Here is a 23568-nt window from a genome sequence, read left to right as displayed (position 1 = left end):
AAGGATAGCTAAAACTGACGACAAGCGTAATAAGATAAAGTTTTCTATTTTTAGTATGTAATGTAATTTTAACAATCTAAAATGTTTAGTATTTAATGTATCTAAAATTATGAATACCGTATGTAACGAGTGCGAATGGAGAATTCAATGAAATTATCTCCAAACAGTATGAAAGCTCTATTTAAAATTTTTTTCATCCTCTTCTTCTATTTATGCATCTACTAAATTAATGATTTCGTTAAAAAGTGAATGTTCATCTCCAAAAATGACGTCGAATTGTTGAAGGAAAAAAGCTTTAAAGTATATTATTTCATATGATATTACTAGTGGCGCCCTCGTCTGCTTGACGGGTAACTAGTGTAAGCTCGAGTGGCCGAGCCGACCGTCGTCTGAAAACCGAAGGTGACAGTTCATGTACATACACATGTTGTAAGTTCGTTTGTGTACTCCTTCATCACATCTGTTTTGTAGTTACATGTCTTCTCTTATTCTTGTCCTTCAATTAACTGCGATGTTAAATGACATCGGGCAATTGAAGAATTTCAAGTTTAAAGTTGAGAGAAAAGTAAAAAATGAGGATGCTCGTTTTTGAAAGTGATGAAATTTTCTCACAGAACGATTCAATTTTCAAAACAGTTAATTAGAGTTATTATCTGATCAAGATGAGATCCAATTCGACTACACCTAGTAAAATTAGCATGCCAGTTGTGTGGCATCAACAGGTCTTTGCTCTTGATGCAAAATACAATTCTCAGAGAGCTGTTATCAATTCTAATTTAGGTACCAAAGTTAAAATTTGAGTCTAAATTCTCACTCTAAGAAATAAAATGTTAACAAGAATTATTATTCAACAGGGACGTTATACATTCGAAGACGAAGCCAACTTTTACAAGAAAAATTACCGTGCAAAGATTTCGACTTGCAATCGCGATATTTAAAACTACGGTCCGAATTACTACGACGTAGATATGGCACTTGTGCTGATACCTCTAGCCTACCATCTGAAAAAAGCTTTGATATTAACGGTAAAACAAGAGTCGTTGCTACAAAACCTGCTGTTGAAAGTTTTACTGGTGTGCATCACGTGTTCGATCAACATACTGCTGCAATTTCTGCTATCAAATTTGCAAATAATGACAAATCAAGATTCTGTTGCGCTTCGTTTGATGGAACAATTTCAATTTGCGAAGCTGCGTGTATACCACCAAGAATTATTGCTTTGTTACAAGGGCATCAAAAAGGAGTAACAGCAATTGACTGGAGTATCAGTAATGATCTTTTAGTTTCTACTTCGTTGGATGCAACAGTTAGATTATGGAGAATCCACTCAGATTTCAAAGCAGATTGTTTGAGAGTTGTATATGATCAGATGAAAGCTGAAACTTTATGCTGTGCCTTTGCTCCCACAAATAATAATTTAGTTTTGGTTGGTAATGCTCAAGGAATGTTACAAATTTTAAATGTCTCTACTGGAAAGTATTCACGTGGAGGCACAGTTAAAGTTGGAGGAAAGGTGAATTTTATTCATTTATCAGTAATTAGTTATCCAAGTAAAATAATATAATGTTTTCTACTTAAATTTAGATTTCCTGTCTAGTTTGTGAAGAAAGTGGAGGAACTTTAGTATGGGCTGGAAATGATAGAGGTATTATGTTTTCATTTCGTCTAGAAGCTAATGTGGGAAATTTAACAAAATTGAAACGAATGGAAGCTACTGGAGGGATGATAACTAGTTTATCCTGGCGTCCTAGATTATCACTAGATTTTCCTTGGCCAGTTGTATTAGTGAGTAGTGCATGTAATGCAGTATTACTGTACAGAGTTAATGATGATCAAGGAACTCTTTCAATTTGGAAAAAATATCCTATTAAACACAGGTTACATTTTATCTAAAAATAACCTTTCTTTATAATAAATTGTTCAATAACTCATATTTATTTTAGGCAATACTTGGTTCATTCAACATTTTGCCCTCCAATGAGTACTTCATTGATAGCAACAGGATCAGATGATGGTTCCATACATCTGTTACATACCGGGAAAGATGCAAAGTCTGCTCAAGTGAACAGATTATTAGGTCATTCAGCACCAGCTCTGTCATTATGTTTCAATTATGACGAAACTCTTCTAGCATCTGGTGATCAACAGGGTCTAATCATTTTATGGCTAAATAAGCAATCTCATACATAAGAAACTGTTTCAGAATGAATTTATTTTTAAAGTATTAAGCAAAGTAATGTTCATGTGTTGTAAATATTAATTTTTTAATGAAAAAGAAAAAATAATAATATGAATTTAAGAGACATTGATTTTATCATCAACTGATAATCAATAGATACTTACTGATAAGCATAAGCTATGAAAATTTTGTACATATTGAAAATATATATTTCAAATATTATTCTTTTAAGCAATATTTGTTTACTTTTACGATTACCACTGATTTACTGATGCAAGTACATTTATAGATTTTATAGATATCATATTTGCGCGCCAAGTTGCATACCGATAAGTCCGAGAGTAGCGCTAGTAGTTGCAGCTTACGTTATTATCGTATCTTTTTAAAACCGTATGATAATGAATACTGTAATTTGCAACAAGTGAGTCGTCATTATTTATGCTAATATGTTACGAGTCGCAATGGATCAAGTTGCAAGAACGTTTTCGAGCTCCGTAAAAGTCATTCCCAAATGCCGTAGACTAGAAGGGAAAGTCGCAGTTGTTACAGCCTCAACACAAGGGTAACTGAAAGAAAGATTTTGTTTTCTAAAGCAAAATTTTTTTAATGATGAACATTTTTTAGAATTGGTTTTGCTGTTGCTCGTCGTTTGGCACAAGAAGGGGCTAAAATAGTCATTAGCAGTAGAAGAGAAGCAAATGTAAAAGTTGCAGTCGAGCAATTAAAACAAGAAGGTTTAGATGTTACTGGTATCGTTTGTCATGTTGCAAAAGCTGAAGATAGAATTAAGCTTTTAAAGGAGGTAATTAAAAAAAAGGGCAAAGAAATCAGCTATTTTTAAAATGTTTAAAAATCTTAACTTTCTTAGGCAGTATCAAAATATGGAGGCTTGGACATCTTAATACCAAATGCAGCCGTTAACCCGTCCGTAGGACCTGTGCTAGAAACCGCAGAACCAGTATGGGATAAAGTTTTTGATATCAATGTCAAGAGTACCTATTTACTTATGAAAGAGGCACTGCCTTTTCTGAGGCAACGAAAGTCTTCAAATATTGTGATAATGTCATCAATTGCTGGATACCAACCATTAGAGGTAAAATTTAAGAAAAGGAAAATATTTCATAATTATAACAGAAAAATCCTCTGACACAGATACTTGGAGTCTATTCCATTAGTAAAACTACCTTAATATCTTTATGCAAAACTGTGGCTGGAGAGCTTGCAAGCGAAGGTATCAGAGTCAACTGCATAGCACCAGGTGTAATAAAAACTAAATTTTCAGAACCTGTAAGTTTTATTTTAAGCATTATTAAAACAAAAATCCATGTATATTAATAAAACGTTTTCAGTTGTATAAATCGGAGGCAGCATATGAAACAACTGTTTCTATGGTCCCTATGGAAAGATTGGGAGAAGCAGAAGAAATTGCATCTGTTGCAGCATTTTTAGCAAGTGATGATGCTTCATATATTACTGGTGAAACAATTGTTGCTGCTGGTGGAATGAAATCAAGACTCTAATTTCAATATGAATAGCATACAGTTAAAGGGAGGATCTTTTTTAAGTTATTTTTGCTTGTCGGTCTAAACAAAATTTTCATTAAATATGTTGTTAGATTTATAAGAAATATTTCTGGGAAAATGTGGGATATTTGTAAATAGGTGAAATTTTTTAAAGTGTTTTATAAAAATAATTTTGTTTATCATTACTTTGATATAACTTTTTCAATTCTTAAGCAAGTTCTCCACAAGAAGATATCACAACTTTTTGAGTAGGTGCACCTCCTTTTGTACCATATTTTTCAATTTTTTTAACAACATCAAGACCACTTAAAACATGTCCAAAAACTACATGTTTTCCATCAAGCCATTCTGTCCGTGCTGTGCACAAAAAAAATTGGGAACCATTAGAATTAGGACCAGAATTGGCCATTGACAAGATTCCTGGTCCGGTATGCTTGAGTTCAAAGTTTTCATCATTGAATTTACGTCCATAAATTGATTTACCACCTGTTCCATTGTGATTTGTAAAATCTCCTCCTTGACACATCTGGCAATTATTTGTAAGGAAATAACAAAAATATATCAAGAAAATAAGTAGATTCAAAATCTTATGTAAAAGGATACAAAGTCTGGAATAATCCTGTGAAAAGAACTTCCTTGGAAGCCATAGCCCTTTTCATGCGTACATAAACACCTAAAGTTTTCAGCAGTTTTTGGAACAATATCTGCCCTTAGCATCATAACAATTCTGCCTAGTTCTTGTTTACCAACGCTTATATCGAAGTAAACTTGAGGGTTTGTTTTTCCTTTGGCAGTTTTTTCTTCCGTAACCTGTTTATTACCTGTTTTTTCAGCATTGTCATTTTCTAAATTTAATGTTTCGCCAGCATGTTCTTGTAACCAAACATCATCAGACCAAACAGGTTTAGAAGAACCTTCTTTTATCTTTTGAGGCTTGGCAATATTTACTCGAATAGTGCGGCCAAATAGTTCTGAATCATTCTGTGTTATAAGAATCGTTACATTTAATAAAGTAAAAAAGAATTTCATTTCAATACATTGTTATGGCATTATAAATTATAATTTTTACTTTGTGTTACCATATTATCAATAGCAGCTGCTGCATCTTCCGCAGATTCAAATTCAATAAAAGCAAAACCTCTATGTTTCTCTGACTCATAATCCAATGGAATCTGTACATCTATAATTTCTCCAAATGGTATGAAAGCTGCATTTAAAATTTTTTCATCCACTTCTTCTGCCAATCCACCTATTAAATTAATAATTTCGTTATTAAGAGAATGTTTACTTCCAAGTGTCTAATGACATACAAGTAAAAAAATGATGTCTATAAATCATTACAAAGGTTAGGCATATTATTTATCTTATATCACAAAAATTTATTTTAATCGCGAGTAATTATTTATTCTTTAACCTGATACATCGCTAGTAAATATCTAGCGATCAAAAACCTGAGCACAAATAATGATTTACTAAAAGATCGTTTGTAAATAAAAATAATAGAATTGTTATTGATTAATATGATTAAAAGTTAAAATAAATCTGGTATTTCATTTCGAAACAACAATGTTTGATTGCACAAAAAGTAAATAAGCTGAGCCGTACTAACCTACGTATACAGTTCTTTTTGCATTTCCACTCATTTTTATTTTTTCTATCTATGATTTAAAAATGTCAACTTTTAACGTTTGCACTAAGCGAGCGGTTTTACTTTACTTGAAAAATATTGCACCGGCGTGTATCAAGTGCTGCCCAAGCGCAGGCTTTTACTGTACTAGTGACACGATATAGATGTATATGAGAAAATTGGAGCTTTGACAAGCCAGCTTAGCCAAGTCAAATAAACCAGTGCCTGTAGCAGACGATATAACTGAAGCTGTGTTTTGATGTTTGCCTGTTTGGTTCAGCAAATTAAATAAGATTACACGTTAATAGCAAACATTTATAGATAAGAAGATATTGATTCAAACTGATAAATTTGAAATCAAGATTGAATAAAAATTCATTTCTTTTTCTCGTCTGTAGAAAAAGTTTAAAACTCCAGTTTCTGAGAGGTAAGAATCATTACATTACTTTTATTGATATGACATTGTGCAGTCATTTTGATTTAAGTTGACAATTCATACGTGATACATATTATGATATTTAATATCAAGGTAGTCAAAGGCTTATATGTAATGAATTGAAGTTGTATATATTAAATCACGTTCAATTCTCTCGAATTTTAAATAAAAAGTAAATATATTTTAAGATACCACCTCACAAGGAGAGAATGCTGTCAAGGATTAATTTACTTCAAGCAACTTTTTTTAAATCGTCAGAATTAATTCTAAGATCAATGAGTACCAAAAGAAAATGTGCTTTTGTTGATGGGAAATGGGTTGGAGCTGCAAGTGGCAAAACTTTTCCAGTTATGAATCCTGTTGATTGTTCAATCATTGAAAATGTTCCTGACATGGATGCAGCAGATACTAAAAAAGCAATAAATGCTGCCCATAAAGCTTTTCAGACATTTCGCAAAACAACTGCTAAAGAACGCAGTGATTTACTAAGATCTTGGTATAATTTGATGGTCAAACATTCCGAAGAGCTTGCAGAAATAATGACCAAAGAAAATGGAAAATCTTTGGACGAGTCAAGAGCTGAAATTAGATATGGTAATTCATTTGTAGAATGGTTTGCTGAAGAAGCTAGAAGAATCAATGGTGAAGTTTTGCAGTCTCCTGTAAAAAATCGAGAATTACTTTTAATTAAACAACCAGTTGGTGTAAGTGCTTTTATAACTCCATGGAATTTTCCTCATGCTATGATAACAAGAAAAGCTGGTGCAGCTTTGGCAGCAGGCTGTACTTGTGTGATTAAACCTTCTGAAGATACTCCACTTTCTGCTTTGGCTCTAGCGAGCTTAGCAGAAGAAGCTGGATTCCCAGCAGGTGTAATTAATGTTCTTACAACAAGCACAGAGAATTCTGTTGCAGTTGGACAAGAGCTTTGCAGTAATCCAAAAGTTAGAGCCTTATCATTCACTGGTTCAACAGCAGTAGGAAAGACTTTATATAAGCAATGTGCTGATACTATGAAACGCTTAAGTCTTGAATTAGGAGGCAATGCACCTTATATTGTTTTTGAATCTGCTGACGTTAATTTGGCAGTTTCTGGAGCAATAGCTAGTAAATTCAGGAATTCAGGACAAACTTGCATTTCAGCTAATAGATTCTTTATACATTCTAAGATATATGATGAATTTGTTTGCAAATTTATGACTAAAATAGAAAGTGAAATTAAAATGGGTGATGGAAGTAAGAAGGGTAATACTCATGGACCGTTGATCAAATCAAGTCAACTCAAAATTGTAAGTGATTTAGTCAATGATGCCAAAGCAAAAGGTGCTACTGTTCATTGTGGAGGTAAACCTCTAACAGAATTAGGACCATTATTTTATGCACCTACAGTTATAACTGATGTTACTAAGAGTATGGAAATTTATGCTAAAGAAATATTTGGACCTGTTGCTGTGATACATAAATTTGATGATGAAGAAGATGTCATTCAAAGAGCTAATGAGACACCAGTTGGGTTGGCTGGATATTTCTTTTCAAGAGATATTTCTCAGATATTTAGAGTAGCAAGAAATTTAGAAGTAGGAATGATTGGTGTTAATGAAGGTTTAATTTCTTGTGCTGAAGCAGCTTTTGGTGGTGTTAAAGAATCTGGAATTGGTAGGGAAGGTTCAAGCCATGGTATCGATGAGTATGTAGATATTAAATATCTCTGCATTGGTAATGTACACCATTAAATGTATATGAAAAGCTTTATGCAATATATAAAAAGAATGAATTGAAAACATTTAAATATATTTTAGATCAATTAGATGTAGTAAAAAGCTCATTTTTAAGGAAAATATTGTCCTAAAAATGTATGCTATTCCAATTAAGCAAAATTATGAAAATATTTAATGGATATTATTTTTTATAAGTCCAATTTTATTCTATGCTCTCATTTATCCCTCACGATTATTTTGTAAAGATGTGAGTTTACTTCAACTATTGTTACTATTACTACAAAACTTTATGAATGTAAAGTTTATCTTTTACCATGAAAATTATTTAGATTAATAACTATAATTAAAAATATGCATGTGATAAAGTATTTAATACTCAATGTACATTTTTTTGGCAGAGTAATTTTTTTATTATTGTAATAAATATGCAAAAAGAGTAAATGCTTTTTAATATTTAGGCTTTTATTTTCTAAAAAGCTCTTATATATTTATTTTAATTTAAAATCAATTTTAAAAAGAGAAAATTTAACAATTATGTTTTTTACTGTACAAGAATTAACAATTCAGAGGTTTACAATTATACACATTAAATTTGAATTCATAAAAAAAAAGACTTTTGTTAAATATATAAATATTGAAAACCTATTTTATCAAGTAATTAATAAATATATGTAATTATCTTACAACATAATGGATGTGCAGTTTATCAAAACTGTTCAAGTTCAATATATGGTTAGTCTAGCAATGATTGTCAGTGTTAAAATGACTCAACATCTATTACATGCAATGCAGATCAGATGTATAAATTTTATCTTCAAACAGATTACAAACAGATTAAATTGAAAAAAAACTAATATTGCAATGTTTCAGCACAATTTGAATGAATGCAAATAAAAACTATTTTAATAGCTTCATAGTCAAAAAGTAGTGTTTTTCAGTTGGTTATATTAATTATCTATTCTCCATACAATTATACCTCCATTTTCACAGTGTAATAATGCTTTTAAAAAATGAGCAATGAAAAATGTGATATTTTTAAAATTTAGTCAATCGATACATTTATTGAAAAAGCTTTTTGAAAATTATGTTACTGAAAAAATGGTAAAGATATATTTGAGACTCTGATTTTAATTCAGTTGTTATTGTGTTCAACATTTTCTAGTATTATAAAGTATGGGGTAATTGTATGCCTAAATTGTTAGATGTTTTATTCTAAATTGTAATAAAGATCTAGTAGAAAGTTCATTTTGAATGAACAATAAATTGCTAAGAAATAAATTTCTTGGATGGTCTTCCACAAATAGTCTTCCAAAACATACTAGCCAACAGAAAGGGAGCAAATAAAAGAATATTGCAATCTTTTTCAAGTGGGTTAGTTGTGCAACGTTAAAGTAACATAAATAAATTAATAAATTGTATCAATTTACTGTATACATTCTGTTACGTAATAAATATTAAAATAAGTTTCAGAATAAAAACTGCTTGTTATTTGTACATTTCTTATTTATACTTGGTTTTAACATAAATTGCATCAGCATTGTCAACAGTTTTTTAAACCATGTTTTAACATGTACCTTTCTCTAGCTTCAACAATCATTTTTTGTTTTCTTTCTGCAAAAGTTAAATAAACATCATTTTTGGATTTTTTCAGCGACACAGAGCCTTTACTCGTTGAATTTATTGAAGCCCTTGAACTTCCTGGCGTTGAAGTTGATGCAGTAGGTTCTGGTGTATAAGTAACAACGCCATCCAAAAAATTTGCAATTGTTATATCAACATTTCTAGTTTTCACTAAAGTAATATCATAATATTAATATCGTTTATTGGTGTTTTTTAAAATTATTCCATGAAAATCAAAAACTCTTCTACTCACATAAATCTCGAAGAATGACATTTTGAGGAACCAGTGGTAGAACTTCACTCACTTGTCTTGCCATTCTCTGCATTTCTGCACTAGCAACAATTGGTGAACCATTTCCAGTTGTATTTTGGGGACCACGATTATGAATTTTTTCTAAAATATAACGTTTTTCAAACTCTGTTTTATCCGAAACTGTGTGTGAACTAGTTTCAATTTTTAGGACTCTAGCAATATCTTTTTCAACTTCTCGAACAAGAATATCAGCTTCTGTATTTCTTTTTACATGAAGAAATTTCACAGTAAAAATAGTGTAAGGAACAAACATAAACCACATTATGTCTGTCCACCATGTAGATGCAACTGAGGTAAGTCGTATATTGATAAGTTCTGGTCTACTCGCAGTCAAAACAACAGGTTGAACAGCTGGTTCTATACTGAAAGGCCATGTGTTGAATTTCAGTAAGGCTTTACGACTATTGGTTGTACTAAATTCAGGTTGCAGAGCAACACCATTCTTTGACGTGGGCAAAAATTGTTTAATATCTGCTATTAAACTGTCTTTATTACTCATATCCATCTTGCGTAATCCTAAAGCAGATTTTAAAGATTCTGGCAAATTTGTTGTAGTAGGCATCACCGTATTTGAAACAGTTGTGAGAACAAAATCATCAATCGCTGAGATACTGTTGGCCACCACGATTCTAGTCTGTTCATCTCTTTTTTCTCCATTAGGACAAATTTTGATAATAATCCCAAGAGCAAAGAAGATTGCACGGTTAAGAAAAGTGCGTAGCACTTGAAAATCAGGTAAAAGTGTTGCCAGTAACCAAATTAAAAAACAAATAAGCAACCTAGATAGTAATAATGCAACACCTATAGGTGCATACAGCAAGACTAATAAGAGTTTCCATCCACTTGGAAATCTGAAATAAAGCATGACATTAGTACTTCAAATATGACTCTGACGTTTATAGGCAAAAAAATCGTAGTGGTTGCATCACGTGTAAAAAAATGCGTATGCAGTGGAAAAAAAGACATAGTTATTGCGGCGTTTTGACAAAAAAGGAGCAATCAGTAAATATGGCGCTGAACTTAGGAGAAATAAGTACAAGATCATCATTTGCAGGTAAATGTTTACATACGCGACGCAACCATTAGTTTAGATAATTAATTTACCTGCTTTCGTCAAATAATTCCTGTATATCAATATGTGACATTTCTCACGTGAAACATCTGTTGGTTCGTTGAGAAGATATTCTATGGCTGATATGTAGAGCACTTCTAAATATAAAAAAAACAGCTTATAAGTCAAAAGAGAGAGTGCACTAACTTTTATTCATTAGCACTGAGACTGCAAGTAGGTACCTACGCAATGATCGAGAGCTTCTCGAGATGTTCACACTGATTATAGCACAGAACTGTCAAAGGTCATCCAAAACAATGTGAGTGGCTCTGTTATTGTAATGATTTGAGCCTGATAAGTACACTACTGTTCTATACATTCAACGTTCGCTGACCTTACCTTCCATTTCACGATCAGCTGTTGGCTGATCGTTTCACGCGCCGACGTTGGGAGTCGTGGTCGTAGACAAGAACTTCGGAGAATTTTCAGACTCGAACCTACGTGAAACACGTCCTGCCCCCCCAAGCTTACTCTGATCTGTCAAAATTGCCTTTGTTTAGTAAGGGGCATCGTTTTTGATATCGAAAAATATTCCACGTATCATACATTTAAAGAACTTTAGCGTATATAATTTATTTATCGACCTTCCTTGTTTTATGGTTAATTAAAATTACATGAATTATTATCTTTGTTTCAACTCGATAAGTTGCTTGCAAGTGAATTGAAATCAATATCGTCCATCAAATATCTTTTCATATAATCAACAAAGTTCGTATTTAGTTCTTCGATTAAATGCTCGCCTTCTTAAGTATCTTAATATGATATGCCATCCAACTTGTTCACCTGCTGGTTCTAAAAATAGATAAGGTTCGAGTCATGCGTCATATGACATATACCGTGCAAAATTGTTTGCAATGTAAAGATTTTTAATGTCGATAAGAATTTGGCTGTATTATGAAAATTGAATTACGTTTTCTGAGTTGCAAATTTAATCTATTTTAATGTGAAGATTTCACGATATAATAGCTGAGTATTCGTCCCAACAAGTGTCAACTTTTTCATTTGAGTTGGGCGGTTCTGTTTATTATTGAATTGTTCGTCAAACTTTAAATTATTGTTTAGGGGTTGTATCTAGAATTTTTATAACAGAGTTATTTTTTGTATCATCAAAACTTGATTCTCTTACGTGCAATAATAAAAACAATTATTTTAAAGGATTTATTTCGATTTATTTATTTATTGTATATTAAATCACCAAAACTTTGATTTTTATTTTACCGAGAAATGAACCAGCGCCCTCTTTGACAAGTGGAATAAAGTGCTTCTGATATTTTTTGCGTGGTGACTGGTGATTTACAATTTCAGGCGTATTGATACATATGCCAGAAAGAGATATTTAAATGCTCACCAATTACAGTATGTGAGCAGTAATTTATTTCATAGCGAAGACTCACTTCTGAAATAAAAACGAAAAAAACACTCATCGCAGCCAGATGATTGTTGAGTAATCATTTTTTTTTTGAGTGATCTAATTCAGTGAAAAGAGAATTACCATGTCATTGCTAGTAGCCAAGCAAATTATTCATTTAAATAGAGGAGTAAGAGTTTATTTTTTATCTGGTAACTCATTAAATTATTAAAGTAATGTGTAAAGTATTACTTTTTAATAAAAACTTGTATATGTCATTGTTTTTCATCTAAAGAAAAAACAGCTTTTTTTAGAATTAAAAAAATTTCAAATTAATTTTGAAGTAATATTTTATTATTTAATTTTTTTCATAAACTTTATCAAAAAATTATTATTTACAGGTAGTTAGTTATCCTGTCATTTCTGAATTTTACTTCTCAAAGTAATGGTTTTGATTCTGTATTAAATTTTGTAACAATATAAAAATTAAAAATTAATTTTCTCATTGCAGAAGAAAATTTTCATCTAATAATGATTATATTCAACAAAGTAGAGTACCAACAATGCATTTTCAGCCATCTCTTCCAAGATTACCTATACCTAATCTTGAAGATACATGCAGGCGTTACTTAAATGCTCAAAAACCTTTATTAAATGATGAACAAATGAAAAAGACAGAAGCCATAGTCAATGATTTTTTAAAAAAAGATGGAGCTCAGTTACATGCAGAATTGGTTAAATTAGATTCTATGAATAAACATACAAGTTACATCAGTGAGCCATGGTTTGATATGTACCTGCGTGATCGTAGACCATTGCCTATAAATTACAATCCTTTTTTGGTGTTCAGTCCTGAAGAAAATGAAAAATATAATGGTCAATTAACTAAAGCAACAAATCTTATTATATCATCCATGAAATTTTTAAAATCCCTTCGAGCAAATATTCTAGAACCAGAAGTATTTCATTTAAATCCAAAAAAATCTGATACCAAATTATTTCGTACTTTCACTCGTCTTTTACCATCTTCTTTGTCATGGTATGGAGCTTACCTAATGAACGTATGTAAAATTAATTTCTTAATCTTACAATAGTCATCTTCAGGCATAATTATAATTATCAATATGTTATATGTTATACACAGGCTTACCCCTTGGATATGTCACAATATGGTAATTTATTTAATTCAACAAGGATTCCCGAAACAGATAAAGATAGAATTTTCATGGATGAATCAGCTAAGCATGTTGTTGTTATGCGTGGAGGAAGGTTTTATGCATTCGATGTTTTAAATGGACAAGGACATATTGTTTCTGCGCAGGAAGTTGCTGAAAATTTAAATTATATACTAAATGATCAAAGCAAACCTATTGATGTGCCAATTGGTATTTTAACAGCTTCAGAAAGAAACAATTGGGCTAACATCAGATCTCACCTTGTAAAAATTGGGAACAATGAAGTATTAAAAAAAATAGACTCAGCCTGTTTTATGATTATTTTAGATGATGAACCAATTGGTTCTGATGAAAATAAGTTACTCAGAAGATTTTTACATGGAGGAGGAGATAATAGGTGGTTTGATAAATCGTTTTCATTGATTGTTAGCAAAGATGGTCACGCTGGTTTGAATTTTGAGCATTCTTGGGGTGATGGAGTTGCTGTTCTGAGATATTTTCAAGATATCAAGAAAGATATATCTACAAATCCTTCTTTTGATCCAGACTGTGAAAGAACGTTGAGAACTGAATCTGCAAAAGTTGAAAAACTTGATTTTAAAGTGGACAATAAAATAAAGGAATCTGTTTCACAAGAAATAACAAAGTATGATACATGGACCAAGAATTTAGATGTTGGTTTTCTCATATACGAAGGTTTTGGAAAAAAAGAGTGCAAAGGTTTTGGAGTAAGTCCAGATGCTGTGATGCAATTAGTTTTTCAATTGGCTTTATATAAACAAGAAACTAAATTCGTAGCAACTTATGAGTCATGCAGTACAGCTGCATTTAAACATGGAAGAACTGAAACTCTTAGACCTTTAACATTACAGACTAAAAATTTATGTTCTACTATGACAAGGAATGCTTCTAATGTATCTATTCAACAGATTAAAAAAATGATTGTTGACTGCAGTAATGCTCACACTAATTTAATGAAACAAGCTGCAATGGGTAGGTTCTTAAAGTTTTTTAATAATATTTGAAAGAAATAGTTTTGACTAATTTTAATTTTAGGGCAAGGATTTGACAGGCATCTCTTTGCTTTGAGAAAAATTGCAGAAAAATCTGGAATGAAAGTTGACTTATTCCAGGACTCTGCTTATGAGACTATAAATCACAATATCTTATCTACATCTACTCTTTCTAGTCCTGTAGTTATAGCTGGTGGATTTGGTCCAGTAGTGGAAGATGGATTTGGCATAGGATATATGATACAAGATAAGAAACTTGGAGTTGTTGTCACTAGTTATCGTAACAAAAAAAGTGCAAGTGAATATATCAATAGTTTAGAAGCATCTTTTAAAGACATTCATAAAGTTTTGCTAAGTAAATGAAAGTTTTTACATTTTTTTATTTGTTTGTTATAATGTATTCTACAATCAAATTATAATTGTAATTATTTACAAATTACAATTGCAATTCACTGGTAAAGGCTTGTATTTCTATCAATTTGAAATCAATTAATACTTTGTCTACAATTATTAAGTGCCTCTGCATATTACCATGCTTACATATTTACATTTATAATAGATATTTTTTATATATTGTATGTTTATTTTATAAAATAAAATTAAAAATGATTTTTAATACACTCATGTTAAATTTTATAAGACAAAGCTCAATCATTTTATTGATATGAATCAATTTTAAGTGTACAATACTTTGTGTGTATTTTAGCAACTATTTTTTAAGTCATTTCAATGCGTTAATCTGGAGAAAAAATTAATGCTCGATAAAATTTTTGGAACAACATATATTCATAAACAATATTTACATTAATGATTATTTGCAATGATGGTACAATAAGATCACTGCTTTGTTTCATGGTTGATAATTTATCTCAAAATAATTCATTATGTTAAATTTGAGAAAACCAAATATAGTTTTTACACATTTTTACTTATATGTTTTGCACTCAAGATCATTCACTCAACAATGTCACGTTTTCAAAAACAAATTTTAGTATTATTTCTTTATGGGTTGAGACCTAGCTTTTCCTAATAAAATTATGATGTAATTTTAAAAGATACAAGGGTAATGAAAAACGTTTTGTTTTTTTAAAGAACATTAACAATTATTTTTAAAGATGTGTGACAATACTTCTAACGAAATTATCATGAAATTTATTTACTTGACGTCCACTCCCATTTTGGCTTTCGAAGTCTGTAAGAAAAGTAATCGTTAGATAATTGGAAAAGTATAAATTAAAGCATGATGAATGAAAAGATTGTCTGCCTTACCATGTAAACACCTACGATCAGCCCAAAAAGTCCAATAGCAGAGCCAAAAATCTCTACAATGAGTATCTTTACAAAAAGAGCTGCGTTAGCAGCATCAGCAAGTGCTGCGCCAGAACCAACAATTCCTACAGCAATACCACAGAACAAATTTACAAACCCTACTGCAATTCCAGCACCAAACATGACATGTCCAGCCATATAATTTTGAGATTTTAGTTCATAACTATTGATAATATCTTCTTCTTTAAATTCTTCAAGCATGCCAGATAGAACAATAGCTGTAATGAGACCATAAATGGCAACAGCTTCACAGAAAATGACTGATATCAAATTTTTAGTTTTGATTCTAGGAGCTTTTACTCCTCCTCCAATAATTGATACTCCAGTTGTATGAATACCCCTAAACAACATTAATTCATCAATTTAAAAATATATTTTTTTATATAAGAATATATTGTATTAGTATGAAAAATTAATTAATATTAAATGAACTTACAAAGCAGCACCAACAACAGAAAGGGCAACAGTGAGACCTATTCCCACACAAGCCCACATATAAGGAGATGTATTTTCCAAAAACCTGCATCAACATGGATAATTATTAATTTATAAGCACAAATATCAAGTAATATGTATTTGAACAATTAAGTTGGCTTACCATCCAATGCTGACTCGTTCACCACGTCCAGTAAACACATGAAATAGAACTGTAATCATAAGACAGTAATTAAGCTATCAGTTATCACTGGATATTCATGTAATTAGAGCATGAAATTTCGGCTATTAACTCATTTTTTAATATTCTTGCTAATAATTTGTATTTATGAGAGAGTTTTGACTTTTGTTATAAAAACTAAAATGAACAATAATTTACTCGCGATAGTAACTAAATACATACCTGAGACTAAAACAGCCGCCGAGGCAAGGCCTGTAAAGGTGTAGCCAAGTACGTTTTGCAGCTTCATCGTCGACTTTTGTGCGTATTTCTACTGATAGTAACTATGCTTCGGGAAAAGGTACGACCAAATGTTAATCCACACCTCGTATGAACAATTGGAGCAACTACTAAAGTGGTTTTTCGTCAGGATGACGGAAATCGATCACAGGCACAGTGATCTGTAAACGATATTAAAAGCTTTCAGTACCAAGTCGGTGGCTTGGTTCACAGCAGAAGGCCCGTCGCTGTCATGTGACGACGATAGTATTCTGATTCCTGCCTTAGCTCGGCTATCAGATATCGTATTTTCTTACCAACTTTATGTCGCGATCTAGGGTTTTTATTATAGTATATTTTGTTTTGTTTGCATGCAAGTTCATTCAGCGGGATCATTCAATTTTTCATTAAAGGTGATCCGTGCCCCAGCCAAAAACTCAACTTTTTAAACAAGTTTTTTGAAACTTTTACTGAATGTTTCTTTAAAAGGTCCTATGAGAACCATAAGAAAATAAATATAAAGGTTCCATTAGTCATTTACGTTGTCAATAAATAAGATTGAAATGTTGATCGAAATTGAGCTCGAAGAAAAATAGTTTTTAATTAAAAAATTATAATTTCAACATTAGTAGAACGTATCTTTAAAATTACATAGAATTAAAATTTGAATGTTGATGTGTAAAAAAATTAAAATTTGAGTGTTTCTAAGTCATATGATTAAAATTTGTAAAATATAAAAAAAATTATTATCATGCATTGAAAATTAATTTTTGTCATTTTTAATGAGTGTTATGTTCTGATAATATCATCGCATAAATGCAAAACATCATAACCCTAGTAGAGCTCAAAATTATCCGACGGGTGAGAATCTACTAAATAAGTCAAAATACTTTTAGTTTTTGTGCGTCATCATATTCATAAATGTGACGACAGTCAATTTTTCGCTAAAATAAAACCATCTTTTCACTTAAAGTAAGAGCAATTGTCTTTGGAAAGTCGGAATTCTATCCAATCTTCTCGATCAGGATTAATGCTATTTAGTATATTCTTTGCACATTCATTGAATGGTCATTTCACATCAATCATCTATTCGTCAATATGCACACATTTTTTAAAGAAAAATGTTTGCCCTTTAAATGTTTCGTGAGTGTTTCAGTATAATCAAATCTTAAGGTCTAATTTAATTTTCGTCAACTCATATTAGACGGTAATAGGTTATTGCGAATGTAAGCTAGTTACTTTCCCTCATCTAGTTTTGAATTGATCATCAATCATAGCATTGATTGAGTCGCCCATCGAAAAGTCAACTTCAAATGAAACATCAGTAGATACTATCGGAAGCTACTATTCGAAGTTACCGACGATATTGAATCAAACGACTATTACATGATTTTCATTCTAATTCTATTCGCCAATGATCGTAAGTTGCAAGGATATGGTAGGCACAGTCAATCCAAGGGTTGATACCGTGTGTAATTACTATAAGGATACGAATTTTACATGTATCTGTACGTGCGATTCTTTATATTGTTAAAAATTAATGTTTTGTGAAAAGTATGTTTCAACATTGAACTATATTGATAGTCCTGAAAAGGACTGTTTGGTAGTTATGGTAGAACGACGCACAATAAGTTTAACCGCCGAAACCGTATAGAGTGCGGCCTTGACGCTTGAGTGCGTAGACTACATCCATGGCAGTGACGGTCTTGCGCTTGGCGTGCTCAGTGTAGGTGACAGCGTCACGAATGACGTTCTCGAGGAATACCTTGAGAACACCACGAGTTTCCTCGTAGATCAAGCCTGAGATACGCTTGACACCACCACGACGAGCGAGACGACGGATTGCTGGCTTGGTAATACCTTGGATGTTATCACGAAGAACTTTACGATGACGCTTAGCTCCTCCTTTTCCCAATCCTTTGCCTCCCTTACCACGTCCAGTCATGATTGAATAAGGTGCGTTAGAGATAGCGGACACAATTCAAATGATACAATTTTTGTGTGCACCCATCTTTTTATAGTATTCCAACGGCAATCGTCCCCTCTTGAGCAAAAAGCGCGTACAGTCTCATCCCCTCCACTATTTTTCCCACCAATGGCCACTCGCCGAGCGCCGACTGCTTTCATTTTTGAAGCTATAAATATGAGGCATAAGTGCCAGCCACATCATTTCTTGAGTTTCGTCCAAGTCGTACGCTCAATTTCTGCACAATGGCTCGTACCAAGCAAACCGCCCGCAAGTCCACCGGAGGCAAGGCCCCGCGTAAACAACTCGCCACCAAGGCTGCGCGCAAGAGCGCGCCAGCAACCGGAGGAGTCAAGAAGCCACATCGCTACAGGCCCGGCACCGTCGCTCTTCGTGAAATCAGACGTTACCAGAAGAGCACCGAGCTTCTCATCCGCAAACTGCCCTTCCAGCGTTTGGTCCGTGAAATCGCTCAAGATTTCAAGACCGACTTGCGTTTCCAGAGCTCTGCTGTCATGGCCTTGCAAGAAGCTAGCGAGGCTTATCTGGTCGGTCTTTTCGAAGATACCAACTTGTGCGCTATCCACGCCAAGCGTGTCACCATCATGCCCAAGGACATCCAGTTGGCTCGTCGCATTCGTGGAGAACGCGCCTAAGCTACCACTTCACAACTATATAATCAGTCCTTTTCAGGACTAACAAATTTTAAAACGTTTGTCAAACTGCACAAAATATACGACTTACAATTTATATTTCAACTATTTCTATCTCAACACTTTATTGCCAACAACTTCGAACCTCATTAAATTCAACGTAACAAATGATCATTTTAACGTCGATCTTCCTGTGTTGTACACATCAAGAACTAGCGCCAGTTCAACGCAGTTTCATGCTGGCTGCTTCCCTCGTCTCTGAACACCAAGAATCGGAATGCAACTCTTATTTGATCAGTTACTTTTAAAAAGCCGACGAACGAAGGTGATTGAAAGGTACACTTAAGTCGAGTCTCAGCACTAAGTCGAAGGGTTTAGGCGTTCACGATGTACATAAAATGATACGTACAAACTTATGAAATTTTGTTATGAAATATCGCAGCACTTAAAATGAATCATTCGAAAAAGGACAATGGACTCACATTCATTTCACGTCGATCATAATGAGTTTTTGAAAAAATAAATGAGTTCAAGTAATTTTTTTTAATCCTGCGTAAGTGAAATTCATAACCCATTTATAACGTACGTTATATCGATTCGTTTCAAAAATGTTCTTGGGTTGAACTGTAAGAAGGGTTCGTTTACTTTGATGTGATAAACAAACTATTTACTTGAAAAAAATTAATTAGCAGAAAAAATTGAAGCGTCTTTGAGCCTAGTTATGTACTAATTTTTAAATTCAGGATCAATGTCCTCACAGGCATTTAATAAAAAACTTGAAAGACTAAAGTATATTTTGTAGCATTTGAAGTGCAAAAGGAAGTGAAGGTAACCGATCAATGATTTGCGGGTAGCAGTGATTGAATTGATCAATAACTTGTTATATTTGTTTTTTTATTTATCTACCTGTAATAATTCTTGCCTAAAATCAATTCTACTAGTGCCATTGTTTCAAAAATTGAAGTTGACTAATTATTTTTTAATGGATTTGATTATTTAGCCCAAGTGTTTTATTTGAAAAAGCCTTGTATGATAAAACATCGGTTATTTACTAGATGTCGACTGATTATTTCAACGTTATTTTCGAGATAACTCGTTCAGTCATCAGTTTTAAAGAAGTTAACATAGCTGAAATGATTTTTTTGAACCTTTCAATTAATTGAACATTAAACTTGCCAGGCATGCAATGATCTATTGAGTATTCTTCAGCGGCACTCTTTAAATTTTTCTAGGTCTAAATAAATAATTTTTATATTCTTTTTGCAACAAAAATGCTCTGCAACTAATCTTTTGACAGAACGCTTACGAAGTGTGTTTATTCAAATTTAAAAAAAAAAAAACATCTAAAAATAAGGACGGAAATTATTTCAAAAGAGCGACAATCATGTACAGAAAGATGAGATAAATGTTCATAAAAATTAGCGATGCACGTGAAAATTACTGGTACCGTGAGTATGGTCATGTGTAAAATGTAAATAACAGGAAATTGTCTATTTTGACAATCTGTGAATGAGGATAATTACCAGAGCTGAAGATGCGAATAACAGGGATTCGCTTTAATAGAAATCAAGAATATTGAAAATGATTATCGTACATGGCACAATAGCTCAATAATATCTCTATTTCTTAAGATATTTTTTATTTCTTTTAATATTACGAAAGAAAATAAATTTTGTAGGGAATATTTGAAAAGTATCTCAATAAGATTTTTAAGCCCGGATTATAGTTCATATAGAAGGAAGGAAATTTTTGTGGAACGTTTTCGAAGCATTTCCAAACTGATCTCAGCTCTGATGTAATAACTAACTAATGCAGTTTATAATTTAACCTTGACAGGCAAATATACATATTCATAATATTAATAATAGTATATAAATGTACGCATGTAAATTATGTGCTGCTATCTTGATATTGTGTATTTTGACAATACATGAAAAAAAATTACTGTAAACTGCGAGATCTCAATCAATAGAGGTTAATTGTAATTTGAAATGATTTTTAGTTCACTTTATTATTTCCAATACAACGTCTTAGGAATAATAGGTCGTTTACATTAAAGACAACATATAAACGACCTACTCTTCGTAAGAGGCATCAAATAGATGTTTACAAAAGTACCGAGTAAATACTTTTATTGAATGTTGATTGTAATACAGAAGAAACATCTCCATAGGTTCACTATAGAAATATTTAGTGAGAGTTTGGTTGTTATTAATTTACTTACGAAATTATTATTGACCTTAAACGTCGATGAAATTTTCAATCATTCCCTTTCTTTTGCAATTAATTTCATAAATGGCTTTACAAAATTGATGACAGTGTTTCACTTTGATACGAAGATAGATATAGCTAGCTTTATGTAAAATTACTTGATTATTGAGATTAATTGATGTATGCTTTTGTTTCATACCTTACTAAATCATAATTATTGGAAAGTTGAGAATCAAAGCAATTTATATTAAAATTTTGGGGTTCAATATAAGTTTGATATAATTAATTTTATTCTCTTGAAAACAAGAGAATAAAAAAAAATGTGAATACAAATCCCGTCTTGGACATACGATTTTTCGTCATCACTTTGCTAAAAATAAGTATTGCAAGTTTAATAATGACTTTACCATAAACTTGTGCATTTTATGAGTGGGATTTCATCAACTCACTAACCATAGATATTATAATTTCAACTATTTAAGAGTTTAAACAAACCATCTCAGATTCAGTTGCATATTTTTATCGCGTAACATCAAAGTATCGTTTTTAGAAGAAAAATCAGCGTCTTTAATCAACGTTCTAGGATATGAAAAAGTATTTAACATCTCAAAATGTTGTTGAAAACATGATTGAATAATTGTTTATTGTTGAAATAATTAAAAAGGTATAAGAGATAAAAACGTAAGCATATGTTATTTTTCGTGCCTATCAGCCCCACTTTTAACAGAGTCTCTACGAGGTCCGCGCTCCACTTATAAATACAAGGCGCAACGGCTCATTGGTATCAGTACAGAACCAACGTTGTTCCATACACGACCTCTTCATTCATCATGAGCGAATCAGCCACCACTGTCCCAGCCGCCGCGGCTACTGCTGCCCCTAAGAAGGCCGCGGTCAAGAAAGCCGCTGGAGTCAAAAAAGCTGTAGCGAAGTCTGAACATCCCCCAACATCTCTCATGGTCACCCAAGCCATCCGCAGTTTGAAGGACAAGAAAGGATCCAGTCTCCAAGCCATCAAAAAGTACATCGCTGCCAACTACAAAGTCGATGTCGAGAAGCAGTCTACATTCATCAGGAAATACCTCAAGTCTGCTGTGGAGAAGAAGGTCCTCGTCCAGACCAAGGGATCAGGAGCTGCTGGATCTTTCAAGCTTGCGGACCTTGCTAAGGTTGAGAAGAAGGTGGTAAAAAAGCCAGCTGCAGCTAAAAAACCAGTCGCTAAAAAACCAGCAGCTGCCAAAAAAGCTGTCGCTAAAAAGCCAGCCGCCAAGAAACCAGCTGGAGAGAAGAAAGCCACCGCTGCTAAGAAGCCCAAGACTCCCAAACCCAAGAAGGCTACTGCCTCGCCTAAAAAATCCAAGGCCGTCAAACCTAAAGTAGCTAAACCCAAAAAGTCCCCGGCTGCCAAAAAGCCTAAGGCTGCTGCCAAACCCGCCAAAAAGTAAACTATTACTTTACACAATTTAACAGCCCTTTTCAGGGCTACCAAATATCTTGACGTAGTACAATCGAATCATTATTTACAAAACATAACTTGACATAATAATACTACATACCAATATTTTCCAACCAATTTCCTTATGTAAAATAATAAATACAACCGCGAACTGATTTCACATCATAATAAATGAAAATTACTAAAACTCCCATTTTAAGGTGCCCGTTCAGCCTACAATGATAGCTGCCTTGGAACTATTACAGGATAAAGCAACATTTCGTAGGGCGAAGGTAACTACTCAGCTTGTTCATTGACGACAGTTCATTAACTATCAATATTGGGAATTGGAGATCCTGAGTACTTTGTAAATTCATTGCGTTCGCCTTATAAAGAACTTTCGAGCCACCCAAAATTGTTACAGTCGAGATTCGACTTTCGGACGGCTGAAAAGTTCTTATGTAAGTATGGGGCGGCCGCATTGAATGTACAGAAGGCTTTGATTATCTTTCAATCCCCCAATATACACGGTTTTAATATTGTAGTCTGCTTTGAATAAAGTAATTTTTTTCAAAAACTTTTCAAAGCTATTCTTGAAAACAGATTGAAGTACCCGAAGACGAGTTTCGTAATGTTGATTGAATTGGTATCGAAACGCATTCACGCTAACATCTCCACGTATGATCGTCTGTCGCTGCTGGTTGTTGGAGCTTTTAATTTGCAAGTGAACAATGATAATAAATAACTAGTACTTATGAAAAACAACTATCAGAAAAATTGGATTTTTTTCAGATATAAACGCATGCGATGAACGACACGCGTGTTTTTTTCATAAAATTTTCAATTTTGTCTTTAACATTTAAGTAGTGTACCCAAAAATAAACTGTAATTGATGCAATTTTTCAAATATAGAAATTCATGTAATTTTCATTGACGATTATCATTGATGAAATTATCCTATATATTACTCCTTGAAAACTTTTTAAACGTTTTTGCGTCCCCAATTTTTCTGATTTCGATTTCTAAAAAAAAAAAAA

General features: G+C 32.5%; 10 protein-coding genes across 15 annotated transcripts; 6 read left to right on the top strand and 4 right to left on the bottom strand.

Annotated features, from left to right (window-relative positions):
* The first annotated feature begins 413 nt into the window (after nucleotides 1–413).
* Nucleotides 414–2410, top strand: LOC106658822 (WD repeat-containing protein 13-like). Its single transcript, XM_014380948.2, has 4 exons — nucleotides 414–780; nucleotides 855–1513; nucleotides 1585–1877; nucleotides 1944–2410. Exons 1-4 carry the CDS (start codon nucleotides 663–665, stop codon nucleotides 2188–2190), a joined length of 1317 nt encoding a protein of 438 aa, XP_014236434.1. The 5' UTR covers nucleotides 414–662; the 3' UTR covers nucleotides 2191–2410.
* Nucleotides 2411–2506: 96 nt separating this feature from the next.
* LOC106658591 (dehydrogenase/reductase SDR family member 4) lies at nucleotides 2507–3887 on the top strand. The gene is made up of 5 exons (XM_014380598.2): nucleotides 2507–2741; nucleotides 2804–2981; nucleotides 3048–3272; nucleotides 3332–3466; nucleotides 3529–3887. The coding sequence occupies exons 1-5, from the start codon at nucleotides 2626–2628 to the stop codon at nucleotides 3697–3699; spliced, it is 825 nt and encodes a 274-aa protein (XP_014236084.1). The 5' UTR covers nucleotides 2507–2625; the 3' UTR covers nucleotides 3700–3887.
* Nucleotides 3888–3903: 16 nt separating this feature from the next.
* Nucleotides 3904–5449, bottom strand: LOC106658590 (peptidyl-prolyl cis-trans isomerase E). The gene is made up of 4 exons (XM_014380597.2): nucleotides 5312–5449; nucleotides 4782–4951; nucleotides 4306–4683; nucleotides 3904–4228 (listed from the first exon to the last, which is right to left on the bottom strand). The coding sequence occupies exons 1-4, from the start codon at nucleotides 5343–5345 to the stop codon at nucleotides 3911–3913; spliced, it is 900 nt and encodes a 299-aa protein (XP_014236083.1). The 5' UTR covers nucleotides 5346–5449; the 3' UTR covers nucleotides 3904–3910.
* Nucleotides 5450–5596: 147 nt separating this feature from the next.
* LOC106658744 (succinate-semialdehyde dehydrogenase [NADP(+)] GabD) lies at nucleotides 5597–8014 on the top strand. 2 transcript variants are annotated; one of them, XM_014380842.2, is made up of 2 exons: nucleotides 5597–5756; nucleotides 5954–8014. In XM_014380842.2, exon 2 carries the CDS (start codon nucleotides 5975–5977, stop codon nucleotides 7496–7498), a length of 1524 nt encoding a protein of 507 aa, XP_014236328.1. In that variant the 5' UTR covers nucleotides 5597–5756; nucleotides 5954–5974; the 3' UTR covers nucleotides 7499–8014. The 2 variants fall into 2 exon arrangements, with proteins under 2 accessions (XP_014236328.1, XP_014236327.1); XM_014380841.2 differs by lacking the exon at nucleotides 5597–5756 and adding an exon at nucleotides 5798–5858.
* Nucleotides 8015–8947: 933 nt separating this feature from the next.
* On the bottom strand, nucleotides 8948–11686 carry LOC106658704 (ancient ubiquitous protein 1-like). 4 transcript variants are annotated; one of them, XM_023459946.1, is made up of 5 exons: nucleotides 10867–11685; nucleotides 10714–10796; nucleotides 10521–10625; nucleotides 9357–10267; nucleotides 8948–9274 (listed from the first exon to the last, which is right to left on the bottom strand). In XM_023459946.1, exons 3-5 carry the CDS (start codon nucleotides 10559–10561, stop codon nucleotides 9024–9026), a joined length of 1203 nt encoding a protein of 400 aa, XP_023315714.1. In that variant the 5' UTR covers nucleotides 10562–10625; nucleotides 10714–10796; nucleotides 10867–11685; the 3' UTR covers nucleotides 8948–9023. The 4 variants fall into 4 exon arrangements, with proteins under 4 accessions (XP_023315714.1, XP_023315712.1, XP_023315713.1 ...); XM_023459944.1 differs by having other exon boundaries at nucleotides 10714–11004; nucleotides 11074–11685; XM_023459945.1 differs by having other exon boundaries at nucleotides 10710–11686.
* A 95-nt stretch (nucleotides 11687–11781) lies between these two features.
* Nucleotides 11782–14507, top strand: LOC106658626 (carnitine O-palmitoyltransferase 2, mitochondrial). Of its 2 annotated transcripts, XM_014380644.2 has the most exons (5): nucleotides 11782–12065; nucleotides 12277–12317; nucleotides 12387–12936; nucleotides 13020–14043; nucleotides 14107–14507. In XM_014380644.2, the coding sequence occupies exons 1-5, from the start codon at nucleotides 12021–12023 to the stop codon at nucleotides 14424–14426; spliced, it is 1980 nt and encodes a 659-aa protein (XP_014236130.1). In that variant the 5' UTR covers nucleotides 11782–12020; the 3' UTR covers nucleotides 14427–14507. The 2 variants fall into 2 exon arrangements, with proteins under 2 accessions (XP_014236130.1, XP_023315711.1); XM_023459943.1 differs by lacking the exon at nucleotides 12277–12317.
* Nucleotides 14508–14689: 182 nt separating this feature from the next.
* LOC106658627 (V-type proton ATPase 21 kDa proteolipid subunit-like) lies at nucleotides 14690–16543 on the bottom strand. The gene is made up of 5 exons (XM_014380645.2): nucleotides 16231–16543; nucleotides 15991–16039; nucleotides 15829–15912; nucleotides 15333–15732; nucleotides 14690–15255 (listed from the first exon to the last, which is right to left on the bottom strand). The coding sequence occupies exons 1-5, from the start codon at nucleotides 16295–16297 to the stop codon at nucleotides 15220–15222; spliced, it is 636 nt and encodes a 211-aa protein (XP_014236131.1). The 5' UTR covers nucleotides 16298–16543; the 3' UTR covers nucleotides 14690–15219.
* Nucleotides 16544–17878: 1335 nt separating this feature from the next.
* On the bottom strand, nucleotides 17879–18234 carry LOC106658912 (histone H4). The gene has a single exon (XM_014381077.2). The coding sequence runs from the start codon at nucleotides 18209–18211 to the stop codon at nucleotides 17900–17902; it is 312 nt and encodes a 103-aa protein (XP_014236563.1). The 5' UTR covers nucleotides 18212–18234; the 3' UTR covers nucleotides 17879–17899.
* Nucleotides 18235–18450: 216 nt separating this feature from the next.
* Nucleotides 18451–18954, top strand: LOC106658908 (histone H3). Its single transcript, XM_014381072.2, has one exon. The coding sequence runs from the start codon at nucleotides 18478–18480 to the stop codon at nucleotides 18886–18888; it is 411 nt and encodes a 136-aa protein (XP_014236558.1). The 5' UTR covers nucleotides 18451–18477; the 3' UTR covers nucleotides 18889–18954.
* A 2941-nt stretch (nucleotides 18955–21895) lies between these two features.
* LOC106658906 (histone H1-like) lies at nucleotides 21896–23389 on the top strand. The gene is made up of 2 exons (XM_014381070.2): nucleotides 21896–22824; nucleotides 23135–23389. The coding sequence occupies exon 1, from the start codon at nucleotides 21927–21929 to the stop codon at nucleotides 22539–22541; it is 615 nt and encodes a 204-aa protein (XP_014236556.1). The 5' UTR covers nucleotides 21896–21926; the 3' UTR covers nucleotides 22542–22824; nucleotides 23135–23389.
* The last annotated feature ends 179 nt before the right edge of the window (nucleotides 23390–23568 follow it).

The sequence above is a fragment of the Trichogramma pretiosum genome, unplaced genomic scaffold (assembly GCF_000599845.2).
Source record: "Trichogramma pretiosum strain Unisexual culture from Peru unplaced genomic scaffold, Tpre_2.0 scaffold10, whole genome shotgun sequence".
Taxonomy (NCBI): Eukaryota; Metazoa; Arthropoda; class Insecta; order Hymenoptera; family Trichogrammatidae; genus Trichogramma; species Trichogramma pretiosum.
This window is presented reverse-complemented; position numbering and strand designations above follow the sequence as displayed.

What these genes read in the sequence shown, in the direction of transcription:
- LOC106658906 (XM_014381070.2), top strand. Translation starts at nt 21,927, where the DNA reads ATGAGCGAATCAGCCACCACTGTCCCAGCCGCCGCGGCTACTGCTGCC.
- LOC106658590 (XM_014380597.2), bottom strand. Translation starts at nt 5,345, where the DNA reads ATGAGTGGAAATGCAAAAAGAACTGTATACGTAG. An exon ending in CAGCTGCTATTGATAATATG is followed by an intron (nt 4,684 to 4,781) that starts GTAACACAAAGT and finishes CTTATAACACAG; the next exon opens with AATGATTCAGAACTATTTGG. An exon ending in ACAGGATTATTCCAGACTTT is followed by an intron (nt 4,229 to 4,305) that starts GTATCCTTTTAC and finishes AATAATTGCCAG; the next exon opens with ATGTGTCAAGGAGGAGATTT.
- LOC106658822 (XM_014380948.2), top strand. Translation starts at nt 663, where the DNA reads ATGAGATCCAATTCGACTACACCTAGTAAAATTAGCATGCCAGTTGTG. An exon ending in TGTTATCAATTCTAATTTAG is followed by an intron (nt 781 to 854) that starts GTACCAAAGTTA and finishes ATTATTCAACAG; the next exon opens with GGACGTTATACATTCGAAGA. An exon ending in CAGTTAAAGTTGGAGGAAAG is followed by an intron (nt 1,514 to 1,584) that starts GTGAATTTTATT and finishes ACTTAAATTTAG; the next exon opens with ATTTCCTGTCTAGTTTGTGA.
- LOC106658912 (XM_014381077.2), bottom strand. Translation starts at nt 18,211, where the DNA reads ATGACTGGACGTGGTAAGGGAGGCAAAGGATTGGGAAAAGGAGGAGCT.
- LOC106658627 (XM_014380645.2), bottom strand. Translation starts at nt 16,297, where the DNA reads ATGAAGCTGCAAAACGTACTTGGCTACACCTTTACAGGCCTTGCCTCG. An exon ending in TCTGTTGTTGGTGCTGCTTT is followed by an intron (nt 15,733 to 15,828) that starts GTAAGTTCATTT and finishes AATGTTGTTTAG; the next exon opens with GGGTATTCATACAACTGGAG. An exon ending in TGATCGTAGGTGTTTACATG is followed by an intron (nt 15,256 to 15,332) that starts GTAAGGCAGACA and finishes CTTTTCTTACAG; the next exon opens with ACTTCGAAAGCCAAAATGGG.
- LOC106658704 (XM_023459945.1), bottom strand. Translation starts at nt 10,561, where the DNA reads ATGTCACATATTGATATACAGGAATTATTTGACGAAAGCAG. An exon ending in GAATTATTTGACGAAAGCAG is followed by an intron (nt 10,268 to 10,520) that starts GTAAATTAATTA and finishes GCTTTATTTCAG; the next exon opens with ATTTCCAAGTGGATGGAAAC. An exon ending in TGTCATTCTTCGAGATTTAT is followed by an intron (nt 9,275 to 9,356) that starts GTGAGTAGAAGA and finishes ATATTACTTTAG; the next exon opens with TGAAAACTAGAAATGTTGAT.
- LOC106658591 (XM_014380598.2), top strand. Translation starts at nt 2,626, where the DNA reads ATGTTACGAGTCGCAATGGATCAAGTTGCAAGAACGTTTTCGAGCTCC. An exon ending in CTGGATACCAACCATTAGAG is followed by an intron (nt 3,273 to 3,331) that starts GTAAAATTTAAG and finishes CCTCTGACACAG; the next exon opens with ATACTTGGAGTCTATTCCAT. An exon ending in AAACTAAATTTTCAGAACCT is followed by an intron (nt 3,467 to 3,528) that starts GTAAGTTTTATT and finishes AAACGTTTTCAG; the next exon opens with TTGTATAAATCGGAGGCAGC.
- LOC106658626 (XM_014380644.2), top strand. Translation starts at nt 12,021, where the DNA reads ATGTCATTGCTAGTAGCCAAGCAAATTATTCATTTAAATAGAGGA. An exon ending in TTATTCATTTAAATAGAGGA is followed by an intron (nt 12,066 to 12,276) that starts GTAAGAGTTTAT and finishes TATTATTTACAG; the next exon opens with GTAGTTAGTTATCCTGTCAT. An exon ending in TCTGAATTTTACTTCTCAAA is followed by an intron (nt 12,318 to 12,386) that starts GTAATGGTTTTG and finishes TTCTCATTGCAG; the next exon opens with AAGAAAATTTTCATCTAATA.
- LOC106658908 (XM_014381072.2), top strand. Translation starts at nt 18,478, where the DNA reads ATGGCTCGTACCAAGCAAACCGCCCGCAAGTCCACCGGAGGCAAGGCC.